At 46.3% G+C, this 20,645-nt stretch overlaps 1 protein-coding gene across 1 annotated transcript in view; it reads left to right on the top strand.

The window, feature by feature from the left end:
• Nucleotides 1–723: 723 nt before the first annotated feature.
• LOC134420884 (olfactory receptor 14J1-like) overlaps nt 724–20,645 on the top strand; it is a gene marked incomplete at its 5' end in the record, with an annotated part of 68,821 nt that continues 48,899 nt past the window's right edge. Inside the window, one exon of the mRNA XM_063161295.1 lies at nt 724–1,185. Coding sequence (XP_063017365.1) covers nt 724–1,185 — 462 coding nt within the window. The remainder of the gene's footprint in view (nt 1,186–20,645) is intronic.

Genomic DNA, 20,645 nt, shown 5'->3' with positions numbered 1-20,645 from the left:
AGAAGCTGCATCAGTTTTTCTTTTTCAGCCTCCTCAGGGTTGCTCTGACAGAGCCATCAGAGCCTGCAGAGCCAGAGCTGCCCCTGGGCAGTGCCAGAGGTGGGAGGGTTCTGCAGGGCAGAGCTGAGCCCCCAGGGCTGGGCTGGGCTCTGGCAGCACTGGCAGGGCCCAGCCCTGGGCACAGGGAAGCAGCTGCTGGCAGGGACAGCTCCAGGCAGCAGAGCCCTAGGCAGGCAGTGGGGGGAAAGTTTCCCGAGGCTGTGCTCGGATATTTCAAGTCCTCTCCAAACCCAACTATGCCATGATTACTTTTTTACAGATCCCCATGCCAAGACACAGAAAATGTCCAACAGCAGCTCCATCAGGCACTTCCTCCTGCTGGCATTGGCAGACACGCGGCAGCTGCAGCTCCTGCACTTCTGCCTCTTGCTGGGCATCTCCCTGGCTGCCCTCCTGGGCAATGGCCTCATCATCAGCACCGTAGCCTGCGGCCACCGCCTGCACACGCCCATGTTCTTCTTCCTGCTCAACCTGGCCCTCAGCGACCTGGGCTCCATCTGCACCACTGTCCCCAAAGCCATGCACAATTCCCTCTGGGACACCAGGAACATCTCCTACTCAGGATGTGCTGCACAGGTGTTTTTCTTTCTGTTCTTCATCTCAGCAGAGCTTTTCCTCCTGACCATCATGTGCTATGACCGCTACGTGTCCATCTGCAAACCCCTGCACTACGGGACCCTCCTGGGCAGCAGAGCTTGTGCTCACATGGCAGCAGCTGCCTGGGCCAGTGGCTTTCTCTATTCTCTGCTACACACAGCCAATACATTTTCCCTGCCCCTGTGCCATGGTAATGCCTTGGGCCAGTTCTTCTGTGAAATCCCACAGATCCTGAAGCTCTCCTGCTCCAAATCCTACCTCAGGGAGCTTGGGCTCATTGCAGTTTGTGTCTGTTTGGTATTTGGTTGTTTTGTGTTCATTGTTTTCTCCTATGTGCAGATCTTCAGGGCTGTGCTGAGGATCCCCTCTGAGCAGGGACGGTACAAAGCCTTTTCCACCTGCCTCCCTCACCTGGCTGTGGTCTCCCTGTTTGTTAGCACTGCAGCCTTTGCCTACCTTAAGCCCCACTCCATCTCCTCCCCATCCCTGGATCTGACCCTGTCAATTCTGTACTCAGTGGTGCCTCCAGCCCTGAACCCGCTCATCTACAGCCGAGGAACCAGGAGCTCAAGGCTGAAGTGTGGAGACTGATTGCTGGATGCTTTCTGGAACATTAATTTGATGGCCAATTGCTGCAAACCACTTATAATAGAAGTCACCTTATTGTTGGTTTGACTGTAGGTTTTTTTTTTTTTTCCTTTATATTAGTTTTCTCATATTGTCCACAAATAAATGTCTTTGTTTGTGCCATTTCTCATTTTGTTTCTCTCCAACTTCCCTGTGGCCACAGACTTTGTCAGTGAGGGGTTGCGCTCTGGGTGACTTTAAAGGAAATAAAGGATGTCCCAGCCAAGTTTTCTGCAGAGATGCCCTTTTGTTGCCTTCTCTGGAGCTGCAGCAGCAATGTCTGTGTGCAGAGCTGGGGGCAGATCAGGGTGGGCCCAGCAGCTGTGCCCAGCAGCAGCAGCACTTGGTGTTGCCAGTGCTGCTGCCATGGCCCTGCCCCACTGCCCTGGTGGCCCTGGTGTTGCTGCAGGGCCTGAGTGCTCTCGGGGCCGGGCACAGCCCTGGGGGTGGCAGTGCTGGGGCTGCAGCAGGGATAGGCCAAGTAATATAAATAATTTGTAATATAAATCATCATCTTGGATAGTTCTTTTGGATTTGTCCTTTTTTCCCCCTGTGTTTTAGTTTTTTATTATTGTCCACAAAGTAAAAGCATTGTTTGTGCTATTTCTCATTTTGTTTCTCTGCACCTTCCCTGTGTCCACAGACTGTGTCAATGAGGGGCTGTGGTCTTGGTGTCTTTAAAGGAGCTAAATGATCTCCCAGCGAAGTTTTCTGCAGTGATCCCCTTGTGTTCCCTATTCTGGAGCTGCAGCAGCAATGTCTGAGTGCAGAGCGTGGGCCAGATCAGTGCTGAGTCCATCAGCTCTGATCCTGCTGGCCACACCATTCCTGAGCCAGGCCAGGAGCCACTGGCCTTCTTGGCCACCTGGGCACACTGCTGGCTCATGTCCAGCCTGCTGTCCAACAGTGCCCCAGGTCCCTTTCTGTCTGGCTGCTGTCCAGCCACTCTGTCACCAGCCTGTTGCGCTGCAGGCGTTGTTGTGGCCAATGGGCAGGACCCGGCACATGGACTTGTTAAACCTCACCTTGTTGGATTTGGGCCCTGGATCCAGCCTGTCCAGGTCCCTGTGCAGAGCCCTCCTACCCTCCAGCAGATCCACACTCACACCCAGTTTGGTGTCATCTGCAAATTTGCTGTTGCTGGACTCAGTCTCCTCATGCAGATCATCAGTACAGATATTGAAACCCACGCTGGCTGGCTCTGATCCCTCGGCCATCCTGTGGGTGCCCTGTGATGGCACTCAAGGTGATCTGTTCCATAACCTTGCTGGGCACCCAGGTCAGGCTGACAGGCCTGGAGTTCCCCAGCTCCTCTTTCCAGCCCTTCTTGGGGATGGGCTCACACTGGCACCTCCAGTCCTCTGGGACCTCCCTGCTGAGCCAGCCCTCATGGTAAATGATGGAGAGCAGCTTGGGGAGCTCATCCACCAACTCCCCCACCCCCCTAGGATGGATCCCATCTAGTCACAGAGACACCTGTGAGCATCTGAGAGGATCAGCAGGTCAACAACTTCTTCCTCATGGATTACAGGGACTGTTCTGCTCCCTGTGCCCATCCATCAGCTCAGGAGAACACTTGTCCTGAGGAAAACCTGTGCTAATATTGAAAATTGAGAGAAACAAGGTGTTAAGTAGCTTAGCCTTTTATCTTTAATTACTGTATACTCCACTGCATCCAAAAAAGGAGTAGATGTTCTCCTCATCCCATGTTTTGCTATTAATTTATTTGCAACACCATTTTTTATTATTTTTTACAGAAGTGGTCAGGTAATGCTCTAATTGAGCTTTGGCTTCTCAACTTTTCTTTCTGCATCACTAAATAACATTCTTAAACACTTCCTAAGTTTCATGACATTCTGTCAAAAGTTGCGTCCTTTTTTTTCCCCTGAGTTCCCATAAAAGCTCCACAGCCAGCCAGGCCAGTCATTTTCCTCACCAGCTCATCTTCTGCCACACTGGGACAGGCTGCTCCTTCCCCCCTTAAGATTACTTCCTTGAAATGTGTCCATCCTTCCTGGATCCCTTGGTTTTTAAGGGATGTTTTCCTTAAAAAAAATCAGTGCCTGATTCAGTACTCCCCAAATCAGCATCCTAAATAGGCCAAAGTCTGCCCTTCTAATTCCAGTGTAGAAGTTTTGTTGCTGTCCCTCCTTCTTTCACAGAACACTGAAAACTTGATTATTTCATGGTCACTGTGCCCCAGGCAGCCTCTGAGCCCCACATCTGCCACCAGCCCTTCTCTGTTTGTGAACAGCAGCAGACAGAGCTTTCCTTGGCAGTGGGACTGTTACCAAAAATTCAGCAAAACAGAAAACTCCTTAACCCCAGTATAGCATTAAGAAGCAGCATTCTTTATTCAGCTGGATGCATGGGGGATAGCTCCTCCCAAAGCCATGCAGGCTGAGTACAGGAAAGTTTCTGTTTATATTCTGTATATTGCACACATATTCATTGATTTTCCCAGACTAAACATAAATATGATAATAATTTCCCCAAAATCATTAACATATTTCCCCTCCCCTTTTCCCATGTGTTCTTGTGTCCTGGGGTCTCTCTGGTGGTCCCTGGTGGTCGTGGACCCCAATGTTCCAGTGGGGCAGGCTGAGCTGGCAGGAGGCTGGTAAACTTTTAGTTCCCCTTCTCACACAATGGGCATTGTGTGGTTTCCATCTGTGACATCAGAGACCATCTGTGTGACATTAGAGAATGGGCTGTGACATCACAGAGAAGGCTGTGACATGACAGAGCAGGCTGTGACATCACAGAGCGTTGCCACCACTACAGGGGCTATGGTGTGGTGTCCCGGGTCGAGCACGGCTCTCTGGCAGCACCCGTGCCACATGGACCAAGACACGCTGACACCAATGTGGTGGACAGTGAAATGGCCTTTATTAACTGCCAACAGGGGTAATTTATAACGGGGGTAACAGCAGGGCAACAGTAAAGGGAGAGGGGTTAGGTATAATATCGCGAGATCTCCCAGATAACACGATATATTAAACCCACATTCCCCTCCCCCTTCATGACCTATTAAAAACATAGGAAACGGTAATGTTAAAACTGCCTCGTGGGACAGTAACAAACTTGTAATTGCAACAAAACAAACAACTGTAGCAACTTTTAACAAACTTGTGAGTGTAAATATTTAACAAATGAAAAGTTAAAGAATGTAACGCACACAAAAAACTAATTACCTCTAACTGGTTTTCTACGAAAAAAAAATATGAACTTATTTAAAACACAGGGCGATCTGTCAGGGGGCTGATTGAACTGTGACTTCGGGCATTCTTGCAGGACTTGCTCAGCTTATGTGTTGTCATCATAGCACCAAATTGTCCTCCCAGAATCTGAAATCTGTTTGACTTTAAAACTAGGGTGTTTTGGAGAGCCCATGTCTGGACTCATGTTCTCCCCAAAACACCCTTTGGACCCCTTGGCACAGGAAAAGTTCTGGGTTGACTGGTATTCCATCTAAGTAGAATCAGAACTTGGCCAGAGTTCCAACTCCACTTGGCGGATACTGTTGGGAAATTTAGGAGACTAGAGAATGGAAAATACAAAACCGTGGCTAATTCCAAGTCCTGCACCTGTGAGATAAAGTGTCCTTGGGCCTAGCTGTAGTAGGATAACAAATAGTGAAAGAGACATGAGAAAAGAGAGATGTAACCCCTAAGGAATGAGGAAGAGTTCATGGTATAGTTTAACCAATAGATTGCTTGGCTTACAGAATATTCATAAGCTTATTATTTGCTGTATAAGTGTTTGATACTTTCTTCAATAAACTGGACCTGTGATGAACTATCTGGTGTCCTGGTCTCCTTCCTGTGACAAATGGTTGACCCCGAACACTGACCCCTCGTCTCAACTAAAAGAAAAAGGGGGAGAACACGCCACGGTCGAGGAAGTTGGAGTTGGGTCCTGAGCAGCCAGGATGGTGCCAGAATTTTGAAGCACCCTTGGGGTTCACATCGGTGACTCAAGCCATTTACGTGCTGACGGAGCCTGGAAAGCTGCAAGAGCGCTCATGAAAGAGGTATGAAAAGGCAAGCAGCACATAAGTTATCTGCCGCATATCTAGAATGGCAAGGGGTAAAGGGGATAGATTTGTTATTAGCCTACAGATACGCTGAAGAAATTTTCCTTAACCCTCATACGGTCCATGAACTCTCAGAACAGAGAAAATCTGGGGATATACTGTGGGAAGCAGTGTTAGAAGATGATAAGCCAGCAAAGAAGCCGAGCCACTGCAGGGGGAGCAACCCGACCAGCGGTGTCTGCAGCGCATGCTGTGATTCAGCCCGCCGGCAAGTCTCGCGAAACAAGGAGCCCAGCGCGGGGGGGGTTTCGCCCCCTCCGACACAAGCGCTGCGGGACCGGAGCGCTTCTTCCAGCGGGAGCGCTCTCCCTCCGCCCCGCAGCCGGCAAAAGCTTCAGTGTGAGACCTAACAGCTTAATAAATGTGACTCTTGTCAACAAAAGAAAGATTTCTACTGCAATTAAGAAGCCAGTGATAATAAACAAAAGACACCAAGGACAATTATGGTCAAGACGTTTTTCACCTAAGTTAGAAAGACCTTTTGTTTTTCCTAGCAGGGACTGTGAAAGACAAATCAGCGTAGTGAATGCGGGAGTCAAATTTCGGCCGATTTGGCTCAGCATCCGTTATGCTGTCTTAAAATCATCTGTATTAACAGAGACTTTAAAAATCAGAATCACAGACTTTAATCGGTGGAAGATCAAACTCTGAAATTATATTTTGAAAAATTTAAAAATGTTAAAAATGTGTTAAAGTGGTTGTAGAAGTAAGATGTAATGAGTGTGGTTTTTGTATTTTTTAAGCTTTGTTTAGATGTCATAAAAGTAAAAGCAAGCACTGAATTTAAAAGAATTTTTCCACAGGTATACCTTGAACAAGCTTCTTATGTTTAAGTGCATTCAAGTATAAAAATGCTGCATCAAATACGTGAAGAAACTTGTTTTAGTTTAGTATTTTAGAATCAGGCCTGTAAGTAAGTTATAGTAAATGCTATATTTTATTTCTATAGTAAGTATCATCCGTTGCTAAGTAGTTTAAGTTAAATTATCTATTAAGTGCCATTAAATGTTAAATACTGTTAAGGTTTAGTTTTGTTAAGTTTATCTCCTGTTAAGTTTAAGTGTTATTAAGTTTAAGTAAAGCTAGATTCTGTTTAAATTATATTAGGTTTAAGTTATGTAGAATTTAAAGTCAGTTAATTTTGTTAAAGTTTTGTTAGATTTAAGTGATTTTACATGTAAGTTCTGTTGATTTAAAAATCTGTTAAGTTTAAGTAAAGATAAGTTTAAGTAACGTTAAGTTCTATTAAGTTTAAATATTTTAAGTTTAGGTATTTTAAGTCTAGGTACTATTAAGTTTAAGTGATGTTAGTTTGATTTATCCTTTTACGATAGGCGTTTATTTTTATGACGTGTGTAAAGTGTTGTTGTGAACATCAGAGAAACTCTAGTTAAAAAAGGACAATCAGAAGCATTTGTAAGTAGAGCCATTCCTGTTTGAAGTATATCTGCTGTTTGAGAATAGAAAGCAAACTGACCAGACAGTTGACACAGGTGAAACCTGCGCACATGTTACTCCTTTAGCTTATTTTTGTAAGTTGTATTAGCATACCTGAGTTTTGTTTGAGCCTTGTAGCACATAGAATTCTTTTTGGATCTGTTATATAGCATATCCTATAAATAGTGACAGCCTTTTTGGTTTGTTTCCCTGGCTTAGATCCCTTGTAAGAGAGAAACCTTGCTAGCTGAGAATACTGTTTGAAATACTGTTTAGTTGTTAGAATTGCCTGGTTTTGTGTTGCAAAGAGTGTGACACAGCCCATAGAATTTTGCTTTTCACAAAAAATAAAAACAAGGGAAGTGTTGGGAGATGTAGGAGGCTGGAGAATGGAAAAGTACAAAGCCGTGGCTAATTCCAAGTCCTGCACCCATGAGATAGCGTGTCCTTGGGCCTAGCTGTAGTAGGATAACAAATAGTGAAAGAGACATGAGAAAAGAGAGATGTAACCCCTAAGGAATGAGGAAGAGTTCATGGTATAGTTTAACCAATAGATTGCTTGGCTTACAGAATATTCATGAGTTTATTATTTGCTGTATAAGTGTTTGATGCTTTCTTCAATAAACGGGACCTGTGATGAACCACCTGGTGTCCTGGTCTCCTTCCTACGACAGAACCCCATAACCACATGACCGTGATGGACCTCCATAACCCCATAACCTTGATGGACCTCCATAACCACATCACCCTGATGGACCCCCATAACCACATGGCCTTGATGGACCTCCATAACCCCATGACCTTGATGGACCCCGAGGACCTTGATGGACCCCCATGACCCTGATTGACCCCCATAACCACATAACCTTGATGGATCCCCATAACCCCATGACCCTGATGGACCCCCATAACCCCATAGCCTTGATGGACCTCCATAACCCCATGACCCTGATGGACCCCCATAACCACATGGCCCTGATGGAACCCCATAACACCATGACCCTGGTTACTCCCATGATCTTGATGGACCCCCATAACCACATGACCCCATTACCCTGATGGACCCCCATAACCACATGTCCCTGTGCGGGATGTCCCTGTGCGGGATGTCCACGTGCGGGATGTCCACGTGCGGGATGTCCCTGTGCAGGATGTCCATGTGCGGGACGTCCCCGTGTGGGATGTCCCCGTGTGGGATGTCCCTGTGCGGGATGTCCGCGTGCGGTGCGAAGCTACCGGCCCCCCACAGGAACACCCGGGGCGGCTGGGCCACCACCAGGAGCAGCGCGTCACCCGCCAGGACGGGGTGGCAGGACACCGGGGACGAGCCTGGGGGAGAGGGGACACGAGTGAGGAGACCTTGGAGACCTTGGGGACCTTGGAGATGTTGGAGATGTTGGGGTGATGGGGATCTTGGGGACCTTGGGGAGCTTGGGGACACTGGGGACCTTGGAGATGTTGGAGATGTTGGAGACCTTGGGAATCTTGAGGACGTTGGGGACTTTGGGAATATGGAGGTTGTTGGGCACATTGGAGATGTTGGGGACCTTTGGGACCTTGGGGACATTGGAGATGTTGGGGACATTGGAGATGTTGGGGTGATGGGGACATTGGAGACCTTGGGGACATTGGAATGATGGGGACCTTGGGCACACTGGAGATGTTGGGGTGATGGGACATTGGGGACATTGGAAAACACTGGGGACATTGGAGATGTTGGGGCAATGGGGACCTTGGGGACCTTGGGGACATCGGAGATGTTGGAGACCTTTGGAACCTTGGGGACATTGGGGGCACTGGGGACATCAGGTGCACTGGGGTTATGGGGCCTTGGGGACCTTGGGGACATTGGAGAACGTTGGGGACACTGGAGATGTTGGGGTGATGGGACCTTGGGGGTACTGAGGACATTGGAGACCTTGGGGACATTGGAGATGTTGGGGACCTTTGTCGACGGAAGGGAACCAGGACATCAATTTGATCATCACAGGCTCAATTTTATTCATCAGTACGGTGGGTTAAATACAGTTAATAATGAGCTTCATACATATTGCAAAAGTTGAGCTCAGGATTGGTCAGCTTACATATCAGCAACTACGCCTACTTCTGCATTCCTATGGTTCTACTTTTGATACTTTCTACATATTCTCAGGATATATTCAGGACTAATCTCTACTCCCTATCCTCATGTTGCAGCAAGGTCACTGCTGACTCTTCCTTTCAGCTTGCTGACTGCTGACTTTTCTCCTTCAGCTTAACCAGCGGCATTATGTCAGTATGGCCTTTCTCAGCTAACCAATTATTAATAATACTCTCCACATTTCCCCCGTTTTCTTCTTGAGCAAGGAGGTTAGTTTGCCATGTTTTTGCTATTGTACGGTTGACCATGTTTTGAATACAGTTAAAGATACAAGGCAAAATAAGCAAAAACAGTAAGATTACACCCAGCAGTCCTATAGCATAGATCACAAGGTTCCTCAGCCACGGTCCAAGTCCTAAGCCTTTAAGCCATTCGTCAATTCCTAAACCATCTTCTTCTTTAAGTTTGTGAAGTTCCTGTTGCAGTTCTTTTATCTTAGTGTGAATGGACACTGAATGATCAGACAGATTCATGCAACACATTCCCTCGAACTCTTCACATCCATGCCCTTGTGCTAAGAGCAAAAAATCTACAGCAGCTCTATTTTGCAAAACAGCATGGTTAACACTTTGCACATCTGCAGTTAACATGTCTAGAATTTGTGATGTCTTGTTCAGCTCATCCCTTGCCCAGCATCCTAATTGTTTTGCTAAATTCATGGCTTTATTGGCAGATCCTCCCGGTAAGATAGTTGAAACCACCACCTGTTTGAATGTGCCCCAAAACCGTGGATCTCCTATCTTGCTGCAGTCTAAGTCATGTATGCTACGTTTTCTCCTGTTTGAATTTTGACTCAGCTGCATTAGCAAGGACACATTAGGATGAAACAGTGACAATTTTCCCAAAAAACAGGGTCCACCCTGTGGTTTAGCTGGTATACCATTCCATGCCCTGTCTCCCCAAATCAAAAATATTCCTGTGGGTAATTTCATTGGTGCTGTGATATTTGTGCCGTTACATTGACTGTAATGCTGTGGAGAGAATTCACTCACATTCAGGGATGAATCTAGGGTGGCCCATGTTTCTTTAGGTTGGTTTAAATTCTGAGCACCCAAAAGTTTGAAGCTAAACCATCCACCAGCTGTAGTGTTAGATATGCTGGCATTTGTACTTCCAAAAAGATCCAATTCCTCAGGAGGAGACTGCAAAGAGGTGTTAAGTGATTGGATTAGTAAGCATTGACGATAGCCATCACTCTGACCTGCAGTATACCCTTTTTGCACCGGCAATGTGATGTTTGACATGTTAGACATACATAAGGTTTGATTGTTTATCAAACTACAAAATTCTCCAGGAGACCACACCGGAAGTCCCACCAGGCATGTTCGAAATGGGTTAGTGACTCCTCCAAGACCAAGACAAAGCAATGATTGGTTAGTTTGATTAGCAAGTGTTACCCATAAATTTTCCCTTGGTTGACTAAAGTGTGTTACTCCTACTGCTTCACTTTCTACAGCATTGAGCAGTATTACAAAAACAAACCTCATTTTTCTTTCTGCTTGCTTTGCTTCTCCTTTTCTTCCTTCTGCTTACGTTGTTTTTTCTTTCTTCGCTGTCTTTTCCCTGGTTTGCTAGATTGTCTATTGTAAGGCTGAGTCAATTTTTGAATATACTGATCTAATTCTAAATCAGCATCCTTGCTCACAAGTATAGCATGAGGTAAGTTTGAAGGCAAATCAGCTTTGCAGCGAGCGGCTATGATGCGTGAGGCTTTAGTAATTTCAAATATTCTAAGGTTTTCCTGTAACTTCCACCTAAGATATGCTATAACCACTTGTTCTGCACTCTCAAAGAGCTGTAATCCTGTCCGTCCTGGCAGGCCAGTACTTTGATCAAGAGCTCTAACCCAGATATGATTTCGAATCCACTTTCCAAAACAAGATGTACACCATAAATATCCCAATGACCTCTGTGGATACCAATAAACCTGATTACAATCTGCACAATGCAAAGCTACCCATGCATAGCATTTATCATTATCCCTTTTGCAAACATAACAAGGAAGCGAATGTAAGTAAGGACCAGTATAAAATTCTGTATCTTCAACCCAATGCAACCAATTCAATGGTGGTGATTGCAAAGCCTCTTCAGCCTTTTTACTATATGAGGCTAACAGCTCAAGGTCTTTCTTTAACACAAGGCGTATCTTATTTCGTAATCGTAGTTCTTGTTCGTTATCCTCCTCAACAACTATATCCTCCCGAGGGTCCCACAACAGTAAAATTGTTCTAATCATAGAAAATTAATTAGCAATCACTGATACCCCTATTCAAATGAGACCGTTCCCTTTTTTGCCTTCTTTTTCTTATCTGTCTTCAATCTTGCTGCTCCTAATTTCACTGGTCCTGCCACTTTCAAACTTAATTTTTGCAACTTATCAATGCAGCAATCTAATGCTCTATCAGGATCCCCTTGGAAGGGTCCTACAACTGAATGCTGTGTTAAAGGCACTAATTTCCTACACCTTATAGAAACTATACGTGATTTACTTTGAACCTTAATTCTATTCACAATACATTGTATTTCCCATCGATAATAAGCAAGAACTTTCTGTTCAGGAGACTCATAAAGATTTAAAGCTATATATGCGTTTTGCCCCGTTTGTCTCCTTAATTCATCTTGCCAGCTTTTTCCCCACGTGTGCTCGTGTTCACAAGTATGACACCACAAATCCCGTAATAATGATTGTTCTATCCAAAAAGTTCTTTTACAACCCCCACAACGTAGAGCTATCCAGGCAGCACAATGTGGATTGTGACAGTCAAGGCAATGTAGTTTCGCTGGATCTGTTAAGTGAAAAGTTGATAATGAGTCAATGAAACCAATCAACTCCTGGGCCGTCCGGTAGTGACGTGTCAGTGCTCTGCCCACCGCTTCCGAGTACCCCTTCAATTGAAACAGTAGTGGTTGTAGGACTAGAAGCAGTTTCTTCCCCAGTCGCTCCTTGTCCTCCTCCGTAAGGCGATCCACCAGAGGCTGCATCAAAAACAGGTTTAGTCCACTTAGCAGGCCCCCACAAAGGCCCTGTAGGTGAGGAAACACAAAGATACCCCCGTCCCCAATATAATACTTTTGCAGGTTTTTCCCATAATCCTGTACTTGGGTTCTTATACTTAACCCAGACCTCTGTTTCCTTAGTATTTTCCTGACCTGACCTCGGATGATGTTTCATTGCAGGGAGGGTATCATCTTCCCCAAAAATGCATAAATGATTAATCACATACAAAACCTTAGCCAAACATGCTTGTGGATCTGTCAAATCTTGATGTTTTTCAATATACTGCTTAAGGGTACCGTTTGCTCTTTCCACTATTGCCTGTCCAGTAGAAGAGTGTGGAATACCTGTCACGTGCTTAACAGACCACTGATTCAAAAATTTCCGGACCCTAGCACTTACATAACCTCGACCATTATCTGTTTTGATACTCTTTGGAACTCCCATAACAGCGGAAAAACTTAACAGATGTCTGATAACCTGTATAGCTTTCTCTCCTGCCTGAGCCGTAGCCCATATGTAATGACTGTATGTATCTATGGTGACGTGCCCATGCTTGACTTTACCGAATCTAGCTATGTGTGTAACATCCATTTGCCATATCTCATTTATTTTTAAACCTCGAGGATTAACCCCGATGCCTAGACCTATCCCACCATTATGATAACTACATGTTGGACATGCTCTGACAATGGCCTTGGCTTGTGACAAACTCAGCTCAAAGTGTTTTGCTAAACCTCTTGCATTTTGATGATATCTACTATGTGCTTCTCTGGCCAATGTGTGCTTGTCAATAGGACAAGAATTATCAATGGGTAGGGTAACCAATTTATCTGCACGTTCATTCCCTTCTCCTAAACCTTCAGACCACTTATGGCTCCTAATATGAATCACAGAATATGCTGCCTTTCTTTCTCGTAAAACCTTCCTTAACTGTATCAGTAACTCATACAATCGTTTATTATTCACTTCCTTAATTGCTGCTTCCTCTATTCGTTTGACTACTCCTGCAACATACATAGAGTCTGTGACCACATTTAAAGGCTCCTGTAAGTTGGACACCGCCCATACTACTGCTAACAATTCCAAAGTTTGTAAGCTATCTGCAGGGTCTGCTGTGAGGAGTTGATGCTTCCATTGTCCTTTTTCTTGCCAGGTAACAGCAGCACGCCTTGATTTCTTTCCTGCATCTGTAAAAACTGTAATAGCTCCTTCTATGGGGTTTTCTTCTCTTAAAGGTCGAGTAATCCAGTTCATTCTGTCATCCATTGCAAAACTCTAGGCACTAATTTACTAGTCTCTACTTTAGCAGGTGACATCAATAATGCTTCTTGTAAATTCTTTGAATTTATCAAGTACCAGTCCAAGGTTTCTTTTTCCATAGGTAATCTAATAGTAGCAGGTTCTCTACCATCCACTTCAAGAATTCTGAGACGCCCCTTTTTGATTAATGCAGCCAATTGTTCAATTTTTGAAGATATTGTTTTCTTATGCTGTAGCGGTGGTGATAACCATTCCAACACCCGTATCTCCCCCGTTTTCTTTTGCAACTGAGAGAGAGCACCAAGCAAGTGGCAAGGGCTATTCCAAATAGTAAGGTCAATGGGGTGGTCGAGTTGTCGACGAGACACATACCTTTGCTGTACACAGTTACTAATTTGCTGCAAGGCAAGATGATGCTCCTTTGTCAGGTGTACAGGAGTAGTAGGGTCCACACCTTTTAACAAAGGCCGTAGGGCTTCTAATAAGTGATTTGGTATTCCCACAATAGGCTTCAGCCACTGTAAGTCTCCCAGCAACTTCTGTGCATCATGTAGAGTCTTAATGTCCAATTGTAATTCCAATTTTTGTGGTATTACTATTTGATCCGTCAAAGTCCATCCCAAATATTTCCAGGGCTTTGTAGTCTGAATTTTCTCTGCAGCAATAACAAGTGAATATGCAGCAAGAGTATTTATAATGGTGTTAATCTATAAAGCGGAGAATGGCTGTTGCTGTGCAAACAAAATATCGTCCATGTAATGATATATTATAGTTGCTGGCCATTTGCGACGTAGTGGCTGTAATGCTGCATCAACATAAAGCTGACATAAAGTGGGGGAGTTGCGCATGCCCTGCGGAAGAGATGTCCATTCAAATCTTTTATCTGATTCCCCACGATTTATTGCTGGTAAAGTAAAAGCAAATCTCTTCATGTCATCAGGATGCAGGCCAATAGTGAAAAAGCAATCCTTTAAGTCAATAATTAAAAGTGGCCAGTGTTCTGGAATCATAGCTGGATTTGGAAGACCAGGCTGTAAGGCCCCCATTGGTTCCATTTGGTCATTTACAGCCCTCAAATCATGTATCAAACGATATTTCCCTGATTTCTTTTTGATTACAAAAATAGGTGTATTCCAAGGGCTTGTGGATAGTCGCAGGTGTCCCTTTGTATATTGTTCCTGTACCAATTCATGGGCATGCATAAGACTCTCCCCTTTTAATGGCCATTGCTTAACCATCACCGGTGTATCCGTTTTCCAGGTGAGTGGAATGGGGAAAGTCCAAGCAATGGCAATTACCCCAAAGGGTGCTGATTAGTTAACACCACTCCCAATTGTGTTAAAATGTCCCTTCCAATTAAACAGGAAACTGTAGGAGGCAGTTGAACAATTGAAAACACAGCAGATATTTGTTGATTCTCAATGCACACAGACAAAGACGGCGATCTACTTGCCAATGTAAATCCTCCTACTCCTGTGAGCATGTTTGATGAAGGATATAGAGGCCAATGTTGTGGCCATGCTTCTGGAGAAATCATGCTAGTATCTGCTCCTGTATCCAATAATCCATAAAGGGTTATGCTTTGATGCCCATAGGTAATTTCAACCTTTTGCTTTGGTCTATTTTGTAAATCCACAGTTAAAAGTGTAACACCAGTAGAGCCAAAACCTTTTTCATCCCGTGTTTGCCCAGTAAATGATTGTATTCCTGATGTCATTTGTGACAGTGGTATCAATTGTGCAATGCGTTGTCCTTTTGTAATTTTAATCGGAGGATAAAGGGTGTAAGCCATAATTTGTATTTCCCCTGTAAAGTCCGCATCGATAACACCAGGCAAAACAAATAATCCCAACATAGTTATAGAGGAACGTCCCAGCAATAATGCTCCACATGTTTGTCCATTTAATATAAGAGGATCCTTTACTCCAGTGGGTATCCTCTCAGGCCGGTTCGTCATTAGTGTGACGTCTACTGCTGCTGATAAATCCAAGCCGAAGCTCCGTGTTGTTGCGGGTTGCAGACAGGAGGTGGCAGCGATGTCACGGCAGCTGCTGGTGTCTCCGATGTCACGGCGGCAACTTGTGTGATGAATGGTCTCGAGCCTCCTTGCGTGAATGCCAGTGAGCCATTTCGGAGAGAAGCAAGAGCAGCTAACACCTGATTTTGAGTGGACTCTGCTTTCTTTTGTAACCCTAATCTTAATTCCTTTAAGGCTTCTGCTATAAATGCCTGTGAAGTTGTTCTATCGATAAAATTTCCAAATAATTCTTCTCTACCTTGTTTAATGCCCATATAAGCCGGTAACCCTCCTGGCTCTTTAACCATATCTATTGCAGCACGCACTAACCACATAGACTCTCTAAGTTTATCTTCTCCCGATATCATCTGTGCCTCTGTACGTAAATATGCCCCTAAGCCCATCAGCTCCTCTACTGTCACCCCATGTAATGGGTCTCCCTGGGCTCGTTGTACAGCAACCGATTCATTTACCAACGCTTGCCAATGGGCGTTAAACAATAACTGCTGATGCTGAGTGAATATCAACCGAACTATTCCTCTTAAATCATTAGGACATAAAACCTGAGTATTAAAAAGATAATCTAACATTTGCCTAAAAGGTTCACTTTTTACTCCAAACTGACTAACCGTAGAACGTAGCTGAGTTAACAGCTTCCAATCTAAGGGAGTATATTCTGCTATATTATGCGTAAGGTCCCCCTGTGCATCATACTGTGGTGTGTATGTAACTGGACATTCAAGACTAGAAGCTATTTCCAACGCCTCACCATCCCCCATTTGCATTACTTCTTTCGCCAAAGCAGCCCAAGCTTCCCTCCTCTGTTTAGCCATCTCCCCCCATGGATCACGGTGCGCCCCTGGGATGGGATCTGGCTCTTTAAGGGTGCTATGCTGCTGGCGCTTCGGTGCAGACACCGAGTTTTCGCGCGGGGAAGGCAGTGAAGCAGAGGCTGGCTCGCACGGGGGAAGCCCCGCTGGAGCTGACAGTGGAACCGGAGCCAACTCAAGCGGAGCCGGCCTGGGGGAGGCAATCAGCCCCCCCGCTGGAGCCGGCTCGGGCGGGGGAATGGGCCCTTCCCCCGCCGAAGCTGTAACCGGAGCCGGCTCACTCGGGGGTAGCTGCGGAGGCAAGGCTGGCGGCGGAGGCAAAGCTGGCTTGCTCCCACCCCCACCATCCGACCCGCCTGAGGCTGGTGGCGGAGGCAAAGCTGGCTTGCTCTTACCCCCACTATCCGACTCGCCCTCCCCCTCTGACAGGAAAGGTGCAGACAGTTCCACTGCGCCTATAGAAAAATCTTCCACACCACTTTTCTGGGGACTCTTAGGCATAAGTACCTTAGTTACAGAAGGTGCCAGGGGATCATCTTCACGACCATACCCTATATTCCTCTTATGAGCTTCTGTTGCCGTTTCTGCTGCCTTTCTCTCAGAGACCTGCTGAAGTAACGTGTTATACACCACCCACCATAACTTCCCGAATTTCTTTGCTGACTTATCATCGTCTAGTATTGTATCCCACAATATTTCCCCAAACTTCTTCCACTCTGCTAGCTCATGAACTGTATGAGGATTAGAAAAGATACCCTTAGCATGGCCATAAGCTAATAACCCTGGTAACTCCTTTTTTAAATCTATCCCTTTTATCCCACGCCGCTCTAAATAGGCAGTAAATAAATCATATGCCGCTTGCCTATCCATACCTATTAATCAGCGCGCGCTGTTGCAGCTCTCCAGGCTCCGGCGGACACGTATTGGCTTAAGTCACAGTTGTGAACCTTAAGGGTGCTTCAAATTCCGGCACCGTCCCAGCTGCAAGGACCCAAACCCAACTTCCTCGACCGTGGCGTAATCCCTTTTTCTTTTAATCTGAGAAAAAGGGCAGAGATTCGGTTATGCCCGCATTCTCCACCATTTGTCGGCGGAAGGGAACCAGGACATCAGTTTGATCATCACAGGCTCAATTTTATTGATCAGTATGGCGGGTTAAATACAGTTCATAATGAGCTTCATACATATTGCAAAAGTTGAGCTCAGGATTGGTCAGCTTACATATAAGCACCTACGCCTACTTCTACATTCCTATGGTTCTACTTTTGATACTTTCTACATATTCTTAGGATATATTCAGGACTAATCTCAACTCCCTATCCTCATGTTGCAGCAAGGTCACTGCTGACTCTTCCTTTCAGCTGGCTGACTGCTGACTTTTCTCCTTCAGCTAAACCAGTGGCATTATATCAGTGTGGCCTTTCTCAGCTAACCAATTATTAATAATACTCTCCACACCTGTAGCCTACTTACAGTAGTCATTGAATATCTCTGGTGCATCCAAGACCCGTTCTAGCTTTGAGGGAATATATCTGCTCTTCTTCCTGCTCAATCCAGGTGCCATTTTCTGACTGTAGAGCACTTTCAAGTTATTCTGATAGTCTGTGTGCAGGGGAACAGGTTTGTTAACCTGAGTTAGTTTCCTCCCAGCTGAGTGCTGCTCACCCAACTAGGAATCCCTTGGAGTGAAAATAAAGTCCTAAGAGAAACACTCACAAGCCTGCAGTGCGCTAAAATCACTGGCAGAATGAACTGCTGAGCAGGGGTGAGCTACAATTTCCTCATTCATGGAAACAAATTTAACAAACACTTGGGTTTTTGAATCCCATTATACTTAGTTGCAGTTTAAGCTAGAAAGTGCACAGCAGAGGGTTTGATGCTCTTACAGACTTCATGAACGTTTGGAACCTGCAGTACCGGTAGCTGTCACCGACATCTTTCCATAAAAATCCTTTCTTTAGGATTTTTCCCCCTTCTGAGAAGCTGTGGCCTCAGCAACAAAAGGTAAACAATGGTTATCTGCTGCTGGGGAATGCAACAGGTGGATGCGTGATCAGTCTTGGGTGAATGTTTGGATTTACTGACCACTCACAGCGGAGCTGGGTCTCACCCTCTGCTGAGAAACAGCCCTTTGTTTATTCATTCTTTTCCTATTCTTAGCTTAGCTAGCTTCTGAGAATTTTCCTTCTATTTCTTTTAGTATAGTAATAATGTAATATATATCATAAAATATTAAATCAAGCCTTCTGAACATGAGGTCAAGATTCTCATCTCTCTCTCCACCCTGAAGACCCTTGCAAGCCCTGTAACAGGTGACCAACTGGCAGTCATAGCAACTCTCCTAAATAAATTCACTTTACCTGTTATGCCCTCCCTCGATCTCAGGAACCTTAAGAAAGGAGACTCCAGCCTGTACAGCTCTCAGAAACCAGTTGATTTCTCCTGTGACCACACACAGAGCCTCTGTGTTGCTGTTCCCCTGACCTGATCCCTCCTGCTGATTCAGCTCACACGGAGCCTGTATCATACCTTCTGGAGCATTCTGTGGTTTTCCTCTGAGGTGGAGGATCTTTGCCTCTTCCACATCAAAACCATTCAGATTCACTGCCCAGGCTTTCTGTTGCTCCTACAGAGACAAATCACCCTCAGTGCAATGCATTTAAAACAATTCCCACACTACAATTTAAACAGACATCTAAGTCCCCTTCTCTTAGAATCTGAAGATGTTTGACTGTGCTGCAAGGGTCAGTCACACAGAGGCAGGTCAAAGCAGTTTTCCTCAGACTTTCATACATTGTCCTGCTCACATTTTCAAACAATGGCAAATTCAGTGTCATTGCCAGAGGGAAAAGCCACAGCCACAAAGCGACCAAATGCTTCATAAACAGATTTCAGAACACAGTGTAAAACATTCCAGAAGTGTTCCCTGTGGAGACCTTGTCCTAGAATAGCTACCACCAGCAGTTTCACTTTGCATAGGCTTACAGCTTTGTGTTTTTGTTGCCTGCTACATTTTAAAGCCTCGTTAGTCAAAAGCTAAATTTTGCTACCAGAAGCAGCATAGGCTTCGAGTGCATGGCAGTCTCTACAGCTTCAGTCTCATCCTAGGCTCCTGAAGCCCAGAGCTGCAAGTAGTGATGGCTGGGACTTGTCAGTGCCGTGTGCCCCCTTGATAGAACCTATTGTTCACTGCTCTGTAAAGGGGCAGGAAGGCGTAGCAGTTATTGAAGTAATTGTAACTTAGCAACATGCTCATCTTCTTGGTAGGGGAATCCTCAGCAGGGTCATTCTCTTTGGTTAGGAGGAAATTTGCCATCTCCATCTGCATAGTGCTGCGTTTGGGAATGTAGCGATCCCCCCCAGCCTTTGCTGGGGTGCTTTGAATTTTGGATCCAGATTTACCTGCATTCACATATGAAAATATTGTCTTACAGCTATTTAACAGCCTGTATTAGAGCTTTCACGGGAGCAAACCCAACACTCTTCCACATCACACCCACCAGACAAGTAGGACTCTGAGGTCTCATGCCACCCAGTCCCAATTAACTTATATTTTCCTCCCTGCCACCAAGTTGGTTAGGGACTGTGTGGTGCAACTCCTTGGGTCTAGTGCAACAATTCCAGAGTCCAGAGATAAGGGGAAGATACAAAAACACTCACAGGATGTAAAGCTGTCAGCTGACAGTCCTGCCCACACTCGTCCTAGCATACAGCTGTGCCAGCAAGGCTCAGCTGGGTGAAAAGCAGCTCGCCAGCCCCAGTGCTCAGAGCTCTGCCCCTCATGCTGGCAAGGAGGTGGGTGGCTGTCAGGAGCACAGCCCACCTCCTCCTGCCTGAGCAGCAGCCGGTAGGGCAGCGTGGCAGGGAGCCCAGGGCCCCATGGCTATGGACAAGCAGCCTGGGCCAGGCTCCCGCACTCAACCTCTGCCGCCGGTGGCCGGCGCTCACCGGGTGTCTTCGATGGCGTCTTGCTGGGGCTGTGGGAGCGACATGCCGGCTTTATGGGGGACACGCCGACAGGGCTGGGCCCCGGGCCGCTCTCCTTGGCCTTGCGCTGCCATGGCGCAGGCAGCGCGTTCGGGATCAGCGTGTCCAGCTTCAGCAGCCCGTGCAGGTCCGCCTGCAACAGGAACTGCGCCGTGGTCCTGCAGGCGGGCGGGGTGAGCCGTGCCCACCGGCCGGGCTGAGCCTACTCCGACTGCCCCGCCGGCCTCCCCACCACCGGACCGGGCAAGCGCTCCAGCTGCTCCTCCCCACTAAGAGACACCCCCACTCTCCCCAGCCGCTCCTCGGGACACACCATCAGCCGATACGCCCTCCCTCCGCTTCTCGGGGGTCCTTGATCAGGCAGCACCCCTTCCAGCCGCTCTTTGGGGCTTCTTCCGATAAGCAACATTCTCCCTTCCCCTGCCTTTCAAGGGCAATCTCATCCCTGCTCTTTCTCCTCCCCACCGTGCTTTGCCTCTGCCCAGTGCCCCTGGGGCTGCTCTTGGCCAGGCAGCCTCAGTGGGAGCCAGCACTGGCTGCAGCCCCAGCGGGCCCCCAGGACAAGGCCCAGCAATTAGGAGGCCAATGAAAGCTCT

This window comes from Melospiza melodia, chromosome 7 (assembly GCF_035770615.1).
Source record: "Melospiza melodia melodia isolate bMelMel2 chromosome 7, bMelMel2.pri, whole genome shotgun sequence".
Classification (NCBI taxonomy): domain Eukaryota; kingdom Metazoa; phylum Chordata; class Aves; order Passeriformes; family Passerellidae; genus Melospiza; species Melospiza melodia.
This window is presented reverse-complemented; position numbering and strand designations above follow the sequence as displayed.